Source organism: Molossus molossus, unplaced genomic scaffold (assembly GCF_014108415.1).
Source record: "Molossus molossus isolate mMolMol1 unplaced genomic scaffold, mMolMol1.p scaffold_m16_p_35, whole genome shotgun sequence".
In the NCBI taxonomy this organism is placed as follows: domain Eukaryota; kingdom Metazoa; phylum Chordata; class Mammalia; order Chiroptera; family Molossidae; genus Molossus; species Molossus molossus.
In genome coordinates this window covers 604502-624353 of record NW_023425372.1, presented here as the reverse complement: position 1 = coordinate 624353, position 19852 = coordinate 604502, and the positions used below count along the sequence as shown (strand labels likewise).

Here is a 19852-nt window from a genome sequence, read left to right as displayed (position 1 = left end):
CTCCCTGTGGTAGTAAGTTGATCCTGTGGGTGCTTCTTGTCCTTCTGTGTACATGAAGCCACGGCGGCAACCGCAATCCATGACTCTTGTTGTGCAAAAGTAAAATAAATGTTCCATGTGTACTCGTCTCCGTGGGTAACTGCGGGCAGGCTACCGAAAAGCCCTGGTGGTTTCTTGCTGCAGGCACCAGTTTTCCGTGTCTGGAGTGAAAAAAGGGTTTCCTGTCCCCGAGAACTGGGTGGGGGAAAAGTCCCAGTTCGGGCTGTTCAAAGCCCCTGCTGGGGACCCCGAGGCTGCAGTCGGACTGAGGGCCGTGGCTGGGTGCAGCAGCGCTGCCCGCCTTGCTTTTTAGTTGTCGGTCCTCGCCTGGGGATAGTTTTTCATTAATTTTTTTTTTCAGAAACAGTAGAATGGGGAGGGAGGGAGGGTCGTGAGTCAGACACGTCCACTGACGGCCACCCGCACGACCAGGGCGGGGTGGTATCTGCACCCAGGAGGCCTGGCAGCCGGGACTTCAGGGGCGCTGACTGACTCCGGCCTGCGAACCCCGTCCCGGCTGCGCTCTCACCGCGGAGCACGCGGGCCAGGGCTTTGAGCGGATCTGGGGAGCGGCGGCCAGAACCGTGGGCTGCCGCCTGCACGCCCCCACGGGGATCCGGCCGCGCCCCCGGGCCCCTTGACCCACAGTCCGCGCCTCGAGGCCCGGCCCGCGCCGCCCGCTGTGCCCACTGCCGGCTGCCTCGCTTTTATTTATTTTTCTATTCTCACCCGAGGACATTTTTCCATATTTTTATTTCAAATAGAGAAAGAGAGAAACATCGAGGCGAAAGGGACACATTGCGAGGCTGCCACCCGCATGACCCAACCAGGGCCGGGGACAAACTGCAACCGAGGTACATGCCTTTAGCGGGAACCGAACCTGGTCTCTCTGGACCGCAGGCCGAGGCTCCAACTGCTGAGCCAAACCGGCCAGGGCAGGCCGCCGGCTTTTAGAGGAGCCGGCGGTGGGCTCCGGCTCCGCCGGGCTGCAGGACACCCGCCCGCGTCGACCGCGGGGCAGGGGCGGGCCGCACGCTCACTGGAGCGGCTCCGACTGGCTCCGCTGTGTTGCTCCTCATCCGTCAGCACCGGTACCGGAAGTGACGCGCCAGGCGCGCGCCGATCCGCTCCTTCCGGCCCCGCCCTGACGTCATCGCCGCGCGTCGACGCGGGAAGTAACGACGCTCCTGGCGCGCGCCGGGCGCTGTTTCTCCTCAGGCTCCGGGACCGGCGGCGGCGGCGGCGGCGGCGCAGGGGTGAGTGTGAGTAGCGGCCGGCTCACGCGGGCTCGCGAGCCGGGCGGGCGGCCTCCCCGCTCCCTCGTCCCGTCTCGCCCGCGTGGAACTTGGGGTTGAGGAGGCGGCGGCCACGACGCTCCCCGAGCCACCCCCGCCGGGTTAGCGCGACCGGCCCGCAGGAGCGGGGGCCCGCCGTCCGGGGGCACAGCGCTTGCCGGGCCGGGGCCTGCGGGCTGTTTGCTGGTCGGGGAGCCGAGCGCGGCGCCGGGCCCCGAGCGGGCGGGAGGGCCGCAGCCGGCGGGCGTCGCTCGGAGCCCGGCGCCCCCCTCTCTGCGCCGCCCCGCGCGCTGACGCGGCCCCGTCCCCCGAGCCCTCCCAGCCCCCCGACCCCTCCCAGCCCCCCGACCCCGCGCGCTGACGCAGCCCCGCTCCCTGGGCGCCCCCAGCCCCCGGAACCTCCCCCGCTGACGCGGCCCCGCCCCCTGGGCTCTCCCAGCCCCCCGACCCCGCGCGCTGACGCGCCCCCAGCTCCCCGCCCCCCGGGCATTCCCAGCTCCCCGACCCACCCCCCAGCTGACGCGGCCCCGCCCCCTGGGCGCCCCCCAGCCCCCCGAACCCCCCAGCTGACGCGGCCCCGCCCCCTGGACGTCCCCAGCCCCCCGAACCCCCCAGCTGACGCGGCCCCTCCCCCTGGGCTCCCCCAGCCCCCGAACCCCCAGCTGACGCGGCCCCGCCCCCTGGGCGCCCCCAGCCCCCCGAACCCCCCCAGCTGACGCGGCCCCGCCCCCTGGGCGCCCCCAGCCCCCCGAACCCCCCAGCTGACGCGGCCCCGCCCCCTGGGCGCCCTCAGACCCCCGAACCCCCAGCTGACGTGGCCCCGCCCCCTGGGCGCCCCCAGCCCCCCGAACCCCCAGCTGACGCTCCCCGCCCTCCCGTCCCCAGTGGCTGAACTCCAATGGGTGATGAAAAGGACTCTTGGAAAGTGAAGACCTTAGATGAAATTCTCCAGGAAAAGAAGCGACGGAAGGAACAGGAGGAGAAGGCAGAGATAAAACGCTTGAAAAATGTAAGCCTGGTTGTTTACGTAACGGGTTTTCGTAAAGGAGATTTAATTTCTTTGCCCTCGTTTTTCCATTAGAACAGCGCTCCTTCGGTGAAGTTGCTCTGTCCTTCCAAATGTCGCAGGTGAGCCCAACCTCTGCCCGAAACCCTAACCCAACCGTCCGATGCTCGGTTCACCCTGGAGGCAGGTCGATAACACACTAAAGCTGCGTAGGTGGCAGTGTCCACGCGGGGAGTGAAGTATTTTGAGCCTAAGACCCTGAGTGCGATTGGACTAATTTTTCTCACTGAAGTAGTACGACCGCGATGCCGTCGCCAAGCGTTTTTAGTGCGGTAGAAATTTGCCTTGAATGGTGGTGGTTTGCGTCTTCCTTGGTTTGCATAATAACATGCCCCGGAAACCTACCTTCCGGTGACCCGATAAGGGGCATTGGCCAGAGCGGGCTTCTCCGATTAGCCGCAGCCACAGGATCAGTATCGGGAGACGTGGCAAAGTGCGTCCTCTGCAGAATGTGTTTCAGGGCTCGGTTTTGGCTCATAAACAACTAACCAACTTGGCGTAGAGGCTAAAGCCCCTTGTTGTAGATGCTGGTTTCACATTTTCAGCTCAGGTTCTGGGTTACAGAGAGCTGTAGTTCTAATGTCGCCGGATTTGAATGCAAGATTTTTTTGTATTTTAAGTATAAAATTTTTCTAAGTAAAATCGCGTTCAAAGCGTCTAATGTGAACGTTTGGTTTGGGGTGTTGGCAAGGTTTGGCTGTCATTAGAATGCTCTTACCCGTGAAGGAAACGACTTTCTCCTTGCTTCTTAGTCTGATGACCGGGATTCCAAGCGGGATTCCCTTGAGGAGGGGGAGCTGAGGGACCACCGCATGGAGATAACAATCAGGAACTCGCCCTACAGAAGGGAGGATTCCATGGAGGACAGGTGAGAGAAGGTGCTCGGCCAGGAACGGCACCTGGCGGCAGGTGCGCGTGGCCAAGGAAGCAGGCTGGGGGCAGTGCGCAGCGGCATCTTGGCTGGCCTTTCTCTAGGTGCTCGGGGAAAGGCAGTAGCCAGGACTCGGTTCGCCATCGAGATGGGCTCTGTGCTGTGGGGTGTCAGCTCACCCCTCTCCTGGAAGGAGTGGGTGTACTTCCTCTCTTTGTGGTGATTTGTCTTTGTGTTGTTCTTGTTAATCCTCACCCGAGGGCATTTTTTCCATTGAATTTTGGGAAGAGTGGAAGGCAGGGAGTGGGAGAGAGAAAAACCAACGTGAGAAAGACACATGGACTGGTTGCTTCCCACACGATCCCAACTAGGGCTGGGGATTGGACCTGCAATCCAGGTACATGCCCTTGACCGGGAATTGAACCCAAGACCCTTTGGTGCGAGGGCCAGTGCTCTAACCACTTATCACACCGGCCAGCAGGGCTTAGTGCTTGTTCTTCAGTCGAGGCAGCACTGCATACGTAGTGTGTGTAAGTAACTATGCTGTGTGTTCACGGGGATTGGTAGAATCATCATCTAGAGTTTTGTACAAATGAGCCGAAGTAGAATGCTGCAAGTCTCAAGCAGAGCCTTGAAGCAGAAATGGCCCTCCCAAAGTCGGAATGTTTTCACGCTTCTTCCTGCCCTGTGGTCTCTCTCCACTGATTTCCTTCTCTCCTTATTCTCAAATAATTAAAGGCAACATGACCAGAAATTAAGGTAGAGAGGCATTGGATGAATTCTCCCAAGATTTTGGTCATATAGTTGATTGACGATATTGTTACAAAAAAGAAAAATATTGTTATATAGCCTTTTGATATCATTTGTTTTGATTAAAATTATGAGATCTTTTTTTAGACAGTTTTATTGGGGTATAAATGACAAAATAAAATGCACATATTTAAAATGTGCAACATGATACAGTGTTACACACATGTGAGGCCATTACCACAGTCAAGGTGATGAACATGTCCATCATCCCCTGAAGTTTCCTAAGCATTGTTGTTCCGTGTGCCACATTGGTTTTTTGCTTATAGTCTTCATGTGAGTCTGTGTTGGAGAAACCCCATCACACTCCGATGCTCTGCATTACTTTCACAAGCATGATGTGGTGCTGTTGTATCTTATTTCAGAGGAGAGGAAGATGATTCTTTGGCTATCAAACCACCCCAGCAAATGTCTCGGAAAGAAAAAGCTCATCACAGAAAAGATGAAAAGAGAAAAGAGAAGCGTAGGCATCGCAGTCATTCAGCAGAAGGGGGTACAGAGCACTTGCTTTTTTTCCTGTTGTATTCAAGTGTCCGTTTCCTGGTGCATGACCTCCTGTCTTCTCCAGGAAACAATGGGAAAAAGGAGAAAGTGAAATTTTAGCTGAAAGCATAAATTTACTGTAAATCGTAAATTGATTGTAAATCTTTCTGAATAATTATTTCACTTTCCTTTTGTTCTTTTTATTCCTATAACATTGTGTTGGGGTGATGTGTCTACATATAAAATTGTCTTAATTCACAAGTGTAGGGGGAAACACACTGTTCAATGTTTCATTGCTTTAACTGAAAATTGGATGCTTAAAAATGTCCAAACAATGGCTTTGATAGCACACCAATACCAAGAGCTGCTGAGGGGTTTGAGAAAACGACCTGGGCGTGATTTAAATCTCATTGTTATACATGCAGTTGATTAACGCAGTTTTGTAACATGATGTAGAAACCCACTATTTGCTCTCTATTCTTTATGAAGGGTGATTTCTTTTTTATTATGGAAGTAACATAGTCTGATCAGTTGGTTTAGTACAGAAATCTTTAAGAATAATGTGAAAATCACAATTTTATAGTGATAACCACATTACTTTTATTAATTGAAGGTTCACTGCTTAGAGTTTTATGTTTTTTTGTTGTTGTTGTTTTTTTACATAAAATTAGGATCGTTTCTCCTAGTTATTAACCAAATATTTTTTCTTCCCTGGATATTTTTACATTACATGCTAGTTATATTTCTTCGTATGACACTCTCCTTAGGCAAGCACGCCAGAGTGAAAGAGAAGGAGAGAGAGCATGAGCGCCGGAAACGACATCGAGAAGAACAGGATAAAGCTCGCCGGGAATGGGAGAGACAGAAGCGGAGGGAGATGGCGAGAGAGCATTCCCGGAGGGAGAGGTAGAGGGCTTGGTTGTTGGGGCTCTAAGTGTGTGTCGTGGTCAGCATCCCATCGAAGCAGTGAGGCTCGGCACGTGCAGCAGGCTTGGTGCAGAAATGGTGCGCAGACAGTGGCGGCACTGTGCATGTCGGGTGGTGGTTACTGAGAAAACTGTCCTGAAGGAAGTGAGTTTGGAAAACAGAAATGAAATCATGAAGAGAAGGCAGTGAAGGGAGCGGAGATCTTGTGTTTGCTTATTCCCAGTGGAGGCTGGTGTGGAAGCCCCTCAGGAGCCAGACTGAGCTCGGTTCTAACTCATGCCAGATACCTCGCCTCACTGTGCGAAATGGGCCTGAAGGAAGGAACATTGCTAGAGGGAGGGAGCTAGAGGTCTGAGATAGGAACTCAGACGCAAGGAACGCAGGTTTGGGCCAGACATGCAACAGTGGAGAGGGAAGGAAGACAGGAGAAATGATCCTCCCAGACTTGTTAGTTGATGACAGGTGAAGAGGAAGTACTTCTGAGCTTGGCACAGCAGATGGTGAGGGAAGTGCCCTGTGGGAAGAAGGTGAGTGCTTTGCTCATTTCCACTAGTGTCCTGTTTCCAAGTCATGATCAAGAGTAGAGCACCTGGGAGACAGTCAGCTAGTCCACGTATGTTAAGTCTGACACAGAGTTGGTGCTCAGGAGAAGGCTGTGGTGTGGGGGGGTCATTTTCTCATCACTCAGCAAGCATTGGGCGCCTGCTTGGTACCAAGCTCTGTTTTAGGTGGTCTACGCCAGGGAGGCTAAGGAAATACATTGTCTAGTGTCCTCTGCAGCAGAAGTAGACTGGTCCTTCCAGGCAGACAGAGGGGAAAAGGAACCAAGGAAACACCAGCAGACTTGGGAACAGTCTGGAGCTAGGACCCCAGATTCGTTGACATTTGTTTGCAGGTGCCTCTCTGGGCTCAGCTTCCCAGGAGAGAGCATTTGGTTAGCCCCAGGTCTGTCCTCCATGACCCAGGTAAAGGGTACATGGACACATGGGAGTATTAGGGCCCCTCTGTGTTGAGGACATTCCCAGAGAGAGTTTGGGAGTTAGTCTGTAAGGAAGGGGGAAGCGGGGGGAGGTGGTGCTCACGTTCCCTGCAGCCAGGGCCTTTAAAGGAAGATGTGTGGAAGAAGCTGGGGCCAGGAGGTAAAGGTCTGAGGCGACCGCAAGGCCAGCACAGCTCTCACGGTGCCCGGACAGCATGTGAAACATCACTGTTTGCCATGCCCTGTGCTGACTGTGCACAGTGGGCTGATCACACAGCTGTGCAACCCTGCGGAAGCCAGGCTTGGAAGTAAAAGGAACGTGGGAAACAACATAGTGGCCACACTCTGCAAGGGAGACAGTTCACAGGTTTAGCCCAGCAGGTTATTAAACAAAGGACAACTGAGTGAGAAAATTAGAATACAGAGTTGTGACAACATTACTAAAATGTCCAGTTTTCAACAAAAAAGTTTTGTGACATACAAGGAAATAAGAAAACACGACTTCTGTTAAGGGAAAAAAGCGTCAATGGAATCTGAGTATCCAGAGTCAGTGAAGTGTTGGCTTCAGAAAAGAGTGGAAGCAGTGACTCACAGGTGGAGCGATCGGAAGGACATGTCCTGACGACAGAAATGAGACAGAAGAAGGTGGAGAGCTTCGAAGGTCTGTGGACAGCATCCATGTGATGGCAGTCCCCAGAGAGAAGGGGGCGGGCACAAAGATGGTTCTGAAAATAATGGTTGAAGCCCTGGCCAGTGTGTTTAATGCTTAGAGCACTGGCCCTCGTCCCAAAGGGTCAAGGGCATTTCCCGGTGTTGCAGGATTAATCTCCAGCCCCGGTCAGGACAAGCGCGGGAGGCAACCTGTCGATGTGTATCTCTCACATCAATGTTTCTTCCCCACCGCCCCCTGCCACTCTCTCTAAAAATCAATGGAAAAAATACCCTCAGGTAAGTATTAACAAAAGGCTGAAAATTTCTCAAACTTCATGAGAAACAACTACATTTCCAAAAAGATCAATGATCCCCAAGCATGGAAAGAGACATCACAGTCCATCTGGTGAGAGCCAACAAGGTCTTGAAGAGCAGCAGGAGAGACACAGTCTCCACAGAAGACTGCTTATTGGTGGAGGCCAGGAGGCACGGACCATGTGGTCACGCTGAGAAAACTGCCAACCAGGGACTGTATGCAGCAAAACTGTTCTTTGAAGTGAGCAGAAAGTGAAGATGTTCCCAATGAGTATGGCTTGGTGGGACCCACTGTCAGCAAACTGCCCCTTAGAGAAATACTCAAGACCTTCAGCTGAATGAAAATGACTCCAGATGTTTTTAAATCCACGGGAAGTAAAGACAAGCACTGGAAATGGTAAACATGTTAACATAAAAGAACATATAACTATGTTTCTTCTCATGTCCTCTTTTCTACTAAAGGTATGGAGTAGTAGAAAACAGTAGTTACACAGACACTGTTGTCATGTGATGCGTACACAGAGGTGCAGGGAAGGGAGTGGTACTGGAATCCTCTCTGTCTCCCGGGAGTGAACTTCATGTGAACCTGATGAGATGTGTACCACAACCCCCAGAACAGACACGAAGAGTAAGCAGAATTAAAGTGGTACGCTACAGGCACTGATTTAAACCAAAAACAGAAGAACAGAGGAACAAAAGAAAACAGCAAAAAAAAACAAACGTCTAACCATATCCATAGTTATATTAACAGTGAATGGTCTCTACCCCCAACAAGGACAAGATAGTCAGAGAAGTGGGACCCAGCTGGATGCTGTCTATAAGAGGAATAGCTTTGAGTCAGAGACAGAAGCAGGTTGGACAGAAAAGGTTAGGAAAAGGTTATGCAAACAGCAACCATAGAGCTTCAGTGGCTATACTAACATCAGTCAAAGTAGAGGTCAAGACCAGTACCAAACAGAGGACTTCATAACAGAGCTGAGTACATCAGGAAGGCATGATGGTTATAAATGCACGTTCACGTGAGAGCCCAAGATACATAAAAGAAAGCAAAACAAAACAGGCTATTATCTTTGGAAATTCCTCTACTTGTCAACAGAATGATGAAAGGAAATCAAGGTTATAGGAACTTTGGAAAATACTATCAACCAACTCAATCTAACGTGCTAAACATCCCACCTGCAGGCTGCAGAATGCACTCATTTCAAGAGCTCCTGGGACAAAGATCATATGCTAGGCTATGTAATAAATCTCAAACTCAGAAGAACGAAAGTCCTACACAGTACGTCCTCTTACCATGCAAGAACTAAGTTGGAATCAGTAACAGAAAGAAACCCAAGGAAATCCCCAATGTTTAGAAATCTAACAAGCATTTCTGAATAATCTGTGGCCCAAAAAAATTATTTAAAAAAAAATAGAAACTGCCCTGGCTGGTTTGGCTCGGTGGTTGGAGTGTCAGCCCGTTGACCAAGGGGTCGCAGGTTTGATTCTCAGTCACAGGCGCATGGCTGGGTTGCAGATTTGATCCCTGGCCCCAGTCGGGGTCTGCAGGAGGCAACCAGTTGATGTTTCTTCCACATCGATGTTTCTCTCTCCTGACCCCCTTCCTCCCTTGCACTCTAACAATCAATAGAAAAACATCTGACGAGGATTGACAAAAAAAAAAAAAACTCCAAAGGAGAAAAGCAAACAACTCAAAACAGCAGAAGAAATGGCCAAAATAATCCAGAGCAGACAGGAAGCAGATTTGTGTGGGTGGTGCCTGACCACAGGTGGACGGGGTCAGGGGCATGTTGTGGAAGGTTTTAGCATGCTGTGGTGATGTTGCACAATTTCATAAATTTATGGGAAAATTACTCCAGTGATTGGATTTTATATGTAAATTACACCTCAGCTTTATTTTGAACTAGTTTTTTACTCAGAGGCATCTGCAAAACAGTGCCTAGAACCCTAGCCCTTGCCAGGGCCGAGCCAGCGACCCCACTGCAGCAGTTGGGCCGGCGCCGGTGTTGCCACCATGGGCCTTGATTTCTTCTCTGTGTTTTGCTTGTGTTCGTTTCTGTGGGTCTATGATGATACTTTAAAAGAAAATATATTAGTTTTTTTGGTGTATTTGGACTAAACAATAGAGCTGTGGAAATTACCTATGATCAGGTCTCAGTATTTGGCCAACTTACGGTGCAGCCACCCACACGTATTTTGGTCCCTCATGTTTCCCAGACTCAGGTGACACCTCACCTTGAAGCTGCTTTTCCCACTGCCCCCTCGCACTGTGGCTGTGGAGACCTGCCGTGTGCACAGTGGACCTAGACTGCTATGTGGGGCGCCTGCTCAGAAAGTTCTTGGGCTCTTAGGACTGATGAACGGGAATGCAGAACATTCCAGAACCAGTGGGTTTGTTCCTAGTGGGCGTGGTCTCCTTGTATCAGCTCTTCATCCTGCGCGCTCCTGGGGATGCCCTTGCTCGTATGTTCTGCTTTTAAAACACTGTCTATGAGTTGAACAACTCAGAAGGATGATTTACAAGCTTGAGCATAAAGCACGGGGTGTGAAAAAGGCCCTTTCTTTCTGGGGAAGAAGTTGGCATGTGTTGGTTGCAGGGACCGCCTGGAGCAGCTGGAGAGGAAGCGAGAGCGGGAACGCAAGCTTCGGGAGCAGCAGAAGGAGCAGCGGGAGCAGCGGGAGCAGAAGGAGCGTGAGCGGCGTGCAGAGGAGCGGCGGAAGGAGCGGGAGGCACGGAGGGAAGGTGGGTTTGGGGGTGAGCGATGCGGAGCCTCTCCTGAGCTGCTCCCGTGTGGGGGGTACTCCAGGAGGTCTCAGAGGTGGTGGAGCAAAGGTGGGACCTGTCAACAGCAGCAGGTTGTCTGTGTGTGGTGGAGCTGCCCCCGATGGGCTGTCCCAGGCCTGGCCTTGACAGCTGTGTCAGCATCCTGTGCACCTGCTGCCCAGAGGTGGTTGGGCATAGGCTTGGAGAGGTGGTTCCTGGCCCTTCTTTCTGACCAGTAGACATGGGTCTGGAATGTGCACCTGGGTCCTTGGGTTTGGCTTCCTGGCCTGTGCCCCAGTCAGGTTCTGTTAGCAAGTTTGTGTGCAAGATTGTGTCAACAAGGGTGGGGTGAGAGGTGACCGAAGGGCCGTGCTGGGAGGAGGGCGCAGCTGGTGCCATCTCCTGTTATGTTCTGGGTGCCAGTTTCCGCACATCACCGAACGAGAGAGGACTACAGTGATAAAGTGAAGGCCAGCCACTGGAGCCGCAGCCCGCCACGGCCACCTCGAGAACGGCCTGAGCTGGGAGACGGCCGAAAACCAGGTGAGGCCGGGCAGCACCTGCGTGGACCGCTGTGGTGTGGGTCTTTGCTGGGGAATTTTTTTAACGTCTGCCTTTGTTGGTTCGCTTCATAAGTAAAAGAAGAGAAAATGGAAGAGAGAGATCTGCTGTCTGACCTACAAGACATCAGTGACAACGAGAGGAAAACCAGCTCAGCTGAGTCATCGTCAGGTAACCACTCCCCTGGCTCAGCCCGGCTTCTCGGCTGTGCAGGGACGGCCCACAGGTTCATTGCTCCTGTTGTTTCCTAAAGCGGAATCAGGTTCAGGTTCTGAGGAGGAAGAGGAGGAGGAGGAGGAGGAGGAGGGGAGCAGCAGTGAAGAATCAGAGGAGGAGGAGGAAGAGGAGGAGGAGGAAGAGGAAGAAGAGGAGACTGGGAGCAACTCCGAGGATGCATCTGGACAGTCAGCAGGTGAGCGCACAGGGCCCGAGAGTGTTTTTGTGTTTTTTGATTCATTTCATTTTATTTTATTTATTATTAACTTGAGAAATAAAAATGTCAATTTGTTGTTTCACTTAATTCATTGTTTGCTTTCTGTATGTGTCCTGACCAGGGATCGAACCCGCAACCTTGGCTGTCAGGACAATACTTTAATCAATGACCTACCCAGCAAGGGCACACAACAGTGTATTTGGATCGAGTTTTGGGAACTACAGAAAAATAACTTTTTTTTCTTTATTCATTTTTTTGAGAGAGAGGAAGGAAGAGGGAAAAAGAGATAGAAACATTGATGAGAGAGAATATCAATTGGCTGCCTCCTGCATGCCCCCCACTGGGGATGGGGCCAACAACCTGGGCATGTGTCCTGACCAGGAATAGAACTGGCAACCTCTTGATGCATGAGTCAACACTCAACCACTGAGCCACACTGGCCGGGCGGGAACTACAGAAAAATGAATAGAAGTCTAATTTTTTAAAAATTCCAAGCTTCCCTTGCTGGTTTGGCTCAGCGGTTAGAGCGTTGGCCCACAGACCAATGAGTCAGGGGTTTGATTCCTATCAAGAGCACGTACCTCAGTAGCAGTTTGTCCCTGGCCCTGGTCGGGTCGTGCCGGAGGCAACCAGTTAATATGGCTCTATCACATCGATGTTTCTCTCTCTCTCTTCCTCCCTCCCATTTTATCTGATAATAAGTAGAAAAACATTCTCAAGTGAGGAATAAAACAGTAAGATAAAATAAAAATTTCCAAGTTGAAAATGCCTAACATAAGACCCCCAGAAGAGCAGACTGGAGAACATGCTGGGTGGTGCACTCCAAGACCTGGCCACACCTGGCAGATACCTTCTCTCTTGCAGAAGAAGTGAGTGAGGAAGAAATGAGCGAAGATGAAGAGCGAGAAACCGAGAACCACATCCTCGTTGGTAAGAGTCTTCCTGGTAATAGTTTCTCTTTTCCTCAGCTGTTTCCAAGTGCGTCGATACTGCTTAGAAGTTGTGAGTATGATTGTGTCAATCTATTAAACCGTTCTCCAAGGCATGTCATGACCCAGAAGCCATAGGGATTCCTGTCCTGGCCTTGTCCCAGGACTGGGCTGACTGGCTGAGACCTGGGTGCCACACTGAGCACCAAACTGTGCCCTTGGGGACCAGCCTGGCATTCCTCAGAGGGACAGTGCTAACTGAATGCCACCCTGAGTGCTGCTGGGGCCTAGACAGAAGGAACAGGGCACTGCCAGCCCTAACCTGGCCTCAGCAAGTGAGCAGGGTCAACAGCTCAGGTCTGACGCAGGCCACATTTGTGGGGCCACACGTTGCCTACAGGCAGCTAAGCTGTGCCCTTGGGCCTGACGGATGAGGTCTCGGGGTGCCTCCTCTGAGCTCCGCATCCAGTCAGTGGCTCATGTGGTCACTGCCCAGCTGGCGAGCCCCAAGGCCCAGGTGCCCTCTGTCCAGGACAGCAGCTCCTGCGTGGCACCCTGGGGTGGCTGCATTGTGCCTTCTCTGTGCACTTGGCATCTCCACCCTCAGAGTAGGGGTTGTGACAATGCTCATTCCTGGTTTCATGATGGGGTTTAATTCTGAAGTTCCAGAATCACGCTTTGACCGAGATTCCGGGGAAAGTGAAGAAGGGGAGGAAGAAGTGGGCGAGGGCACCCCACAGAGCAGCGCCCTGACTGAGGGAGAGTTCGTGCCGGACTCCCCAGCCCTGTCACCCATCGAGCTCAAACAGGAGCTGCCCAAGTACCTGCCCGCCCTGCAGGTCAGGCGCCCTCCCACCCCAGCTGGCTTCACTTTTCTAGTCACGATAGGGCCAGTGGCTGAGAGCAGAGGACGGGTGCGGGGTGGGGGTCGTCACCTGCGTGCAGTGAGCATCACTGGCTGGGCTCAGCCACTGGCCTCCCTCATGTCCATGGTTGTCATCTAGCCTCTTGCCCAGCAGCATTGCTGGGGGCACAGCTCCTGAGGCCTCATTTCACAAAGCCCATGGGCCACGTCTGTAGAAGGCAGGCAGTCTGGTGAGTGGCCGGCTGGGTGGTCACTTCTGCCGTTGCTGTGCAGGGGTCACGGCCGTGGGAGTCAGTGCACATTTCTGCCCAGAAAAACATCAGTAATGGGGGAAGTAGCAGGGAGGGACTAGGAAGGAGCAGGTCCCAAGAGGGACGAGTGGCCTCAGGTGCTCTGCCTCCCCATGGCTGGTGCCCCTGCTGGGAACAGCACTGCGGCCTCCCACTCGTTCTGGGTCCTTGTGGGCAGTGGGATTCGCTCTGTCGGTCTTGGTGTGCCTCAGTGTCCCCAGCTTTCTTTTTTAATATGTTTTTATTGATTTTTTTTAGAGAGGAAGCAGGAGAGAGAAACATCAATGTGAGAAACATTGATTGGCTGCTTCCTGTGCACCCCTACTGGGTATGGAGCCTGAAACCCGGGCATGTGCTCTGACTGGGAATGGAACTGGAACCTCTTGGTCCATGGGATGATGCTCCATCCACTGAGCCACACCGGCCGGGCGATAGCCCCAGCTTTCTTAGTGGCTCTGCCAAGTGGGACTTCTGAGCAGCGTGCCCCTGGCCACACGCCCCAGAGAGGATGGCAGCCCAGCCCTGAGCTCTGCCCTCACACCTGAGGGGAGACGGCCGGCCTGGCAGGGCACATGCAGGGGGAAGGCATGGGGCTGGGTGGTGTGGAGGGTGCTCCTGTCCTCAGTCTCTCAGGGCACATAGGCCAGACTTGAAAGGACATGCCTTGGACTGGCTTCTGCCCACGTTGGTTTTATTTCATAATGAAGGGGCACATGCTCACTGAAGAAAACAGGAGGAAAGCATTGTTCCTGCCGCACCACCCAGCACTCCGGTTCCTGGGGGTGGGGGGTGTGGTGCCCACGGCAGCCCCCCTCACACTGCTGCTTCCTGCCAGGGCTGTCGGAGTGTGGAGGAGTTCCAGTGCCTGAACAGGATTGAAGAGGGCACTTACGGGGTGGTATACAGAGCTAAGGACAAGAAAACAGGTGGGCAGGGCCTCGGGTGGACCCAGAGGGAAGGGGAGACGGGCCAGGACAGTGCCGAGAAGGGTTGCCCCTGGGCATGCTCAGCCCCTGTGGCTCTGGGAGGGAGGCGGGGCTTCCTGCTCATGAGTGACACATCAGGGCAGCTGAGACCTCCGTGCCCCCAGAGGTCATACTGACCGTGAGGCTCCATTGGGGTGGGGGTGGGGGGGCCCAGGAGCTGCTGGGGCGCATCCATCTGGAATGAAGACCCCGGCACAGGCTGGGAGCTGCAGCTCCCCCAGTGCACACGGCTGGGTTTTAGAAGGTCACAGAGGTTGAGCCGTTGAGTCCTTGGTGATGTTTGTGTTGGGCTGTCACCGTCTGTTACGTGTGCTGTGGTCAGCAGGGACACGCAGAGGAGTGGGAAGGCCCTGCTTGGCAGTTTGGCACAGAAGCTGGCCTGGAAGTGGGCTTTGTGTTCCCAGTGGGTTTGCGTCTGTGAGCTCCCAGCTGGGGCGCAGCCTCGTGCTGTGAGCTAGGATGGGCTTCACAAGCCCTGGTCCACGCTCACGGGAGGAGCTTCTCCCCGTGTCTCTTCACTCTGTGCAGATGAGATCGTGGCTCTAAAGCGGCTGAAGATGGAGAAGGAGAAGGAGGGCTTTCCGATCACGTCGCTGAGGGAGATCAACACCATTCTCAAGGCGCAGCACCCCAACATTGTGACCGTCCGGGTAGGCAGCCCACCGTGCCTGTGCACCCTGCGAGGGTCATTCAGGGTGCGACTCAGGCTTAGCTCTCTCTCGGGCAGAAATGAAATCTGGCTTCCAGAAATGTCAGGCACTTCCTAGTCTTCACTCAGGTCCTTGCTGTCACCCGGCGCCTGTCCTGGGATTTTAGGCTTCCCGGGAGAGCTGGGATCACGGGTGGGAGCAGGGACGCCCGTGCCAGCGGACCATCTTGCTCCTCAGGAGATCGTCGTGGGCAGCAACATGGACAAGATTTACATCGTGATGAACTACGTGGAGCATGACCTCAAGAGCCTGATGGAGACGATGAAGCAGCCTTTCCTGCCAGGTGGGCTGGGCTGGGCGGGCCCTCCTGCCACCCTGAGGGCGTCTCATAGGTGCTCCTTCTGGCCTGAGTCCCCACACCACAGGCATTGTCCCCGGGGCAGCGGGATGCTGACTTGGTGACTCTGACCCCAGCACGTGGTGTGTGAGGCCACACTGGGCCGGGCGTTCCCAGGGTGAGTGCACCGTACCCCTCACCCTCCAGGGGAGGTGAAGACCCTGATGATCCAGCTGCTCTGCGGCGTGAAGCATCTCCATGACAACTGGATCCTGCACCGTGACCTCAAGACGTCCAACCTGCTGCTGAGCCACGCCGGCATCCTCAAGGTGAGCCCACAGCCGCCCGGGTACCTGCTCCCAGCTGTGGGCCCACTCACCACTGTGCTGCCCTTGCAGGTGGGAGACTTCGGGCTGGCGCGGGAGTACGGGTCCCCTCTGAAGGCCTATACCCCAGTCGTCGTGACGCTGTGGTACCGCGCTCCGGAGCTGCTCCTGGGTGCCAAGGTGAGTGCCGGGTCATGTGGGGCCTGTTCTGCGGGTGTGGCCCTGCCGGCCTCCTGAACGTGTCCCTGTTCCCAGGAGTACTCCACAGCTGTGGACATGTGGTCCGTGGGCTGCATCTTTGGGGAGCTGCTGACTCAGAAGCCACTGTTCCCTGGGAAGTCGGAGATTGATCAGATCAACAAAGTGTTTAAGGTGGATCGGGGCGCCTTGCTTGGTGGGGGGGGTGCTGCTGGGCATGGCTGTTCTGAGACATCCGTTCTTTCAGGACCTGGGGACTCCCAGTGAGAAGATCTGGCCTGGCTACAATGAGCTCCCCGCAGTGAAGAAGATGACCTTCACTGAGTACCCCTACAACAACCTGCGCAAGCGCTTTGGAGCCCTGCTCTCGGACCAAGGCTTTGACCTTATGAACAAGTGAGCCCGGTGGGGTCCCCACCCCTCCCCTCCCCTCGACTTCCCCACTCTACCCCACCCCAACAGAGTGCTCCGTGTGCCTTGTGTTCCCAGGTTCCTGACCTACTTCCCTGGGCGGAGGGTCAGCGCAGAGGACGGCCTCAAGCACGAGTATTTCCGAGAGACACCCCTCCCCATCGACCCCTCGATGTTCCCCACCTGGCCCGCCAAGAGCGAGCAGCAAAGGGTGAAGCGAGGCACCAGCCCGCGACCCCCCGAGGGAGGCCTGGGCTACAGTCAGCTGGTGAGGGGCGGGCTGGCAGGGGAGGGAAGGTGTGAGGGGGTGTCCCTGAGGAGGGGCTGGCCCGGCCGGGGCCCCACAGTGCCACTTGCTTCCCAGGGTGACGATGACCTGAAGGAAACCGGCTTCCACCTCACCACCACAAACCAGGGGGCTTCGGCTGCAGGCCCTGGCTTCAGCCTCAAGTTCTGAGGTTCAGAATGATCCCAGACCAACCCTGGGGACCTGGCTGACGGGGCTCAGCGGGGACCAGGGGCAGTAACTGGAGGCACTGTCGGGGTCAGACGCAGGTCCTGCCCCAGCGACGCAGCTGCTGCAGTGAATAGTGACCGCGAGTCCGGACTGCTGGTCTTATTTGGTTTTCCACGTTCCATTTGTTTTCTCTTGGCTTGTACATTTGTAGAATTAAATCTTATTTCCTTGTGGAGAAAAAGGCTGTCTTTTTCCAGATGTCTCCCATTTGCCCATTGAGGAGAGGAGGGGGCATCAAGGTGGCCAGTGTGGACAAACAGTGTGCACGCGTGCACGTGGCCACGCGACCGTCTGCAACAGTCGGGTTTTTTCTTCCTAATCTGAGGCTCCTGGAGCACCTCCTGTGCTCACCAGGGCGTCCGGAGCCCAGGGTCCCCAGGCCCTCAGCTGGGCCTGCCGCTGCCACGGAGCTTTGCACGAGGTGGTTAAACACTGAAGGTGTAGTGCGTGTTCCTGGAGAGCAGCCCTGGTGCGTCCTCTCCACGGCCGGCCGAGCCTGGTCCCCGCCGTGCTGCCTGCAGGCCCTCGGGTCCCACAGATGAGGACCCGGTGCGGTGCTTCTGACCCACGGGCCGCCTCTTCCAGCTCCTCCTAACCGCAAGGGCGTCCCTCGGGCAGAGGCACGGTGGCCGGGCCGTGTCGCACCTGTCGCACCGCCGCCTGCCCTCCACCTCCGCTGAGGTGCTCGCTTCCCCGACCCGCCCCCTCCCACCCCGGCCTGCTGCCCCCCTCACGGGGCCTCGTGTGCCCCGTGTCCAGGGCCAGCCCGGCCAAGCGCTCCTTGGCACCTTGGTCTCCGTCGACTGCGTCCTCACCCAAGAGGCTGGGGGCAGTTAGGGGGCCCCGGCCCAGGCTCCTCACATCAAGCGGGGCACGGTCTAGGGGGCCCCAGCCCACGAGGCCCAAGACTAGTCTGCCCTCCCAAGAAAGGGCGCGGAGACGTGAGAGACAAAGCGCTTTATCAGCGGCCCGCGGCCCACACTCAGCTGCGCACGCGGACCCGCCAGGAGAAGGTGCTGAGCACGCGCTGCCGCCGGCGCACCACGCACGTGTACGTGCCCTCGTTGATGGCGTTGGCGATGATGCTCAGGTGCGCCTCGCCCAGCGCCAGGTAGCCGGGGTAGGAGAACTCCAGCGGCTCCTGGTCCTTGTACCAGCTGCGGAGGCGGGAGGCGGGACGCGAGGCTGGGCAGGGTCCCCAGCCCGCCGCCACCCGCACTGCCGTGGGCGCGCCACTCACTGCACTTTGCCTTTCTTGTGGAGCAGCTTCCGGCCGCAGCGGAAGGTCACGTTCCTGCCCTCCGACACCAGCCTGGTTTTGGTCCTGGGGGGCGGCGCGGTGGCGGCCACCGTGGGAAAGGGAAACTCTGCGCGGGCAGCGAAGGGCCGCATCAGTGCGCGCCCCGCGCCGCCCCCCGCGCCGCGCCCGCCGGGCTGGGGAGCCGCCCCACCGTAGCAGAAGTCGCAGCTGCTGGGGCACAGCCTCTTCATGAGCCTCCGCCGGGCGTCGCAGAAACCCCTCCGCGCCCAGGACGCGCACACGAACAGCCGGTCCAGGCAGCCTGCGGGAGGGCGGCCTGGCCTCAGGGCCTGCCCGGCACCCCCGCCCCCCGCGGGCCCCGCCGCGCGCACCCACCGTACAGCCGGTGCAGCCCCCACAGCTCGTCCTGCGACAGCGCCTTCCAGCCGCGGAGCGTGGCGTTGAGGTGCATGAGCGCCCGGCCGTGCTGCGAGTGCATCAGGCCCAGCGCGTGGCCGATCTCGTGGGCCGCCACGTGCACCAGGTCGGTGAGCCACACGCCTGCAGGCCGCGCGGTCAGCGCCTGGGGCCCGGCCCGCCCGCCTCCCCGGCCTCGCTCCCCGCGGCCGCAGGTCCGCAGCGCAGCGGCCGCGGGCAGGGGAGGACGGTCGAGGCCGGCGCGGCGGTAAGCTCGCCCCCAGGAACGCGGCCCCGATCCTCTCCAGGGGCGCGCGAGCCTGGAACCCAGGCCTGTGGCCGCCTCCCAGCCTCCCCCTCCCGGCCTGACCCCACACCACCGCCCCCCCGCCGTGACCCGCAGGAGGCGGGGCTGCCGGCACCTTTCTTCCAGCTGTAACGCGTGGGGCCCAGGACCCAGTACTCGCTGTCGTCGAAGTGGATGCCGCCGTGCGGGGGGAAGAAGGCGTGGGCCAGCTCGCCCGTGGGGCCGTCGAAGCAGTGGTGCAGTGCGGACACCAGGCAGTCCGTGTGGTTCACCGGGTAGAAGCCTGGGGGGGGGAAGGGGCACGGGGCTGAGAACGGGCCCGGGGGAGGGCCGAGGGCGGGGGCGCGGCACCCACCTATTCGGAGGTCACTGGACTGCTCCGGGGCCACCTCGCGGAAGCTGAAGGGGGACACGTCACTCCACATGCGGAAGGCGGCGGCCAGGCCCCGCCGGGTCTCGCTGGGGCTCAGCAGGTTCCGCGGGAAGGAGAGGATTCTGAGGTGGGGGCAGGGTCAGGGGTGGCGGCTGCGAGGCGGCTGCCGCGCTCCCCCCAGGGCCAGGGTCGCACCTGTATGTGAGGTTGAAGTGGTCCCAGCGCAGCCTGGCTGGGGTCAGCGTGTAGCGGCGTCTGCGGGGCGCCTGGGGGGCCAGCGGGCCGGGCCCCGGGGTGGTGAGGACACCGGCAGGGTGGGGCGTGGCGTCTCCCTTCGGGGGAAGCAAGTGCTCCGGGGAGGCGGCAGGGGCTGCCCAGGTCCGCAGCACGAGGGGAAAGGGCTGGAAGGGAACGGGGTGGGCGGCACTGACCCCACATTCTGTCCGCCTGGCTGTTCCACCTCTAGCGGGCCAGTGTCAGTCGTACCGCCCGAAGGAAAGAGGTTGCTAAAGACAAGCCGGTCCCAGTGGGCGGGGCCGGAGCCAGCTGCGGTCTCCCACCCCCACCGCACCCGGCACCGCAGACGCGCACTGGCGGGCGCTCGGAATCCTGCGCCGGTCCCGGAGCCGGGAGGGACTCACCTGCGCTGCGCTCGCGGCGGGCCGAGCGGCCGGTGCCCCCAGCCGGACCAGCAGCACGAGCGCCGGCAGCAGGCACAGGGTGCCCAGCACAGCCCCCAGCCAAACGGCCTGCGTGCGGGCCCCCGACGACGCCCAGGGGACGCAGGCCCCGCGGGCCATGGCGCCTGCGGACTT

General features: G+C 57.1%; 2 protein-coding genes across 3 annotated transcripts; one reads left to right on the top strand and one right to left on the bottom strand.

Annotated features, from left to right (window-relative positions):
• Positions 1 to 1210: 1210 nt before the first annotated feature.
• Positions 1211 to 16861, top strand: CDK11A (cyclin dependent kinase 11A). 2 transcript variants are annotated; one of them, XM_036281513.1, is made up of 21 exons: positions 1211 to 1295; positions 2220 to 2343; positions 2416 to 2462; positions 3153 to 3268; positions 4444 to 4571; positions 5329 to 5467; positions 10031 to 10176; positions 10621 to 10740; positions 10834 to 10929; positions 11012 to 11170; positions 12056 to 12121; positions 12784 to 12959; positions 14111 to 14201; positions 14790 to 14911; positions 15149 to 15254; positions 15456 to 15577; positions 15647 to 15754; positions 15830 to 15946; positions 16020 to 16168; positions 16262 to 16451; positions 16548 to 16861. In XM_036281513.1, the coding sequence occupies exons 3-21, from the start codon at positions 2454 to 2456 to the stop codon at positions 16638 to 16640; spliced, it is 2253 nt and encodes a 750-aa protein (XP_036137406.1). In that variant the 5' UTR covers positions 1211 to 1295; positions 2220 to 2343; positions 2416 to 2453; the 3' UTR covers positions 16641 to 16861. The 2 variants fall into 2 exon arrangements, with proteins under 2 accessions (XP_036137406.1, XP_036137405.1); XM_036281512.1 differs by lacking the exon at positions 2416 to 2462.
• A 783-nt stretch (positions 16862 to 17644) lies between these two features.
• Positions 17645 to 19852, bottom strand: MMP23B (matrix metallopeptidase 23B). Its single transcript, XM_036281511.1, has 8 exons — positions 19679 to 19852; positions 19233 to 19369; positions 19020 to 19159; positions 18780 to 18947; positions 18337 to 18501; positions 18152 to 18262; positions 17941 to 18067; positions 17645 to 17857 (listed from the first exon to the last, which is right to left on the bottom strand). Exons 1-8 carry the CDS (start codon positions 19835 to 19837, stop codon positions 17683 to 17685), a joined length of 1182 nt encoding a protein of 393 aa, XP_036137404.1. The 5' UTR covers positions 19838 to 19852; the 3' UTR covers positions 17645 to 17682.

What these genes read in the sequence shown, in the direction of transcription:
- CDK11A (XM_036281512.1), top strand. Translation starts at nt 2,233, where the DNA reads ATGGGTGATGAAAAGGACTCTTGGAAAGTGAAGACCTTAGATGAAATT. An exon ending in AGATAAAACGCTTGAAAAAT is followed by an intron (nt 2,344 to 3,152) that starts GTAAGCCTGGTT and finishes CTTGCTTCTTAG; the next exon opens with TCTGATGACCGGGATTCCAA. An exon ending in GAGGATTCCATGGAGGACAG is followed by an intron (nt 3,269 to 4,443) that starts GTGAGAGAAGGT and finishes ATCTTATTTCAG; the next exon opens with AGGAGAGGAAGATGATTCTT.
- MMP23B (XM_036281511.1), bottom strand. Translation starts at nt 19,837, where the DNA reads ATGGCCCGCGGGGCCTGCGTCCCCTGGGCGTCGTCGGGGGCCCGCACG. An exon ending in GCGTTACAGCTGGAAGAAAG is followed by an intron (nt 18,502 to 18,779) that starts GTGCCGGCAGCC and finishes CGCGGCCTGCAG; the next exon opens with GCGTGTGGCTCACCGACCTG. An exon ending in GGGGCTGCACCGGCTGTACG is followed by an intron (nt 18,263 to 18,336) that starts GTGGGTGCGCGC and finishes GCCCTCCCGCAG; the next exon opens with GCTGCCTGGACCGGCTGTTC.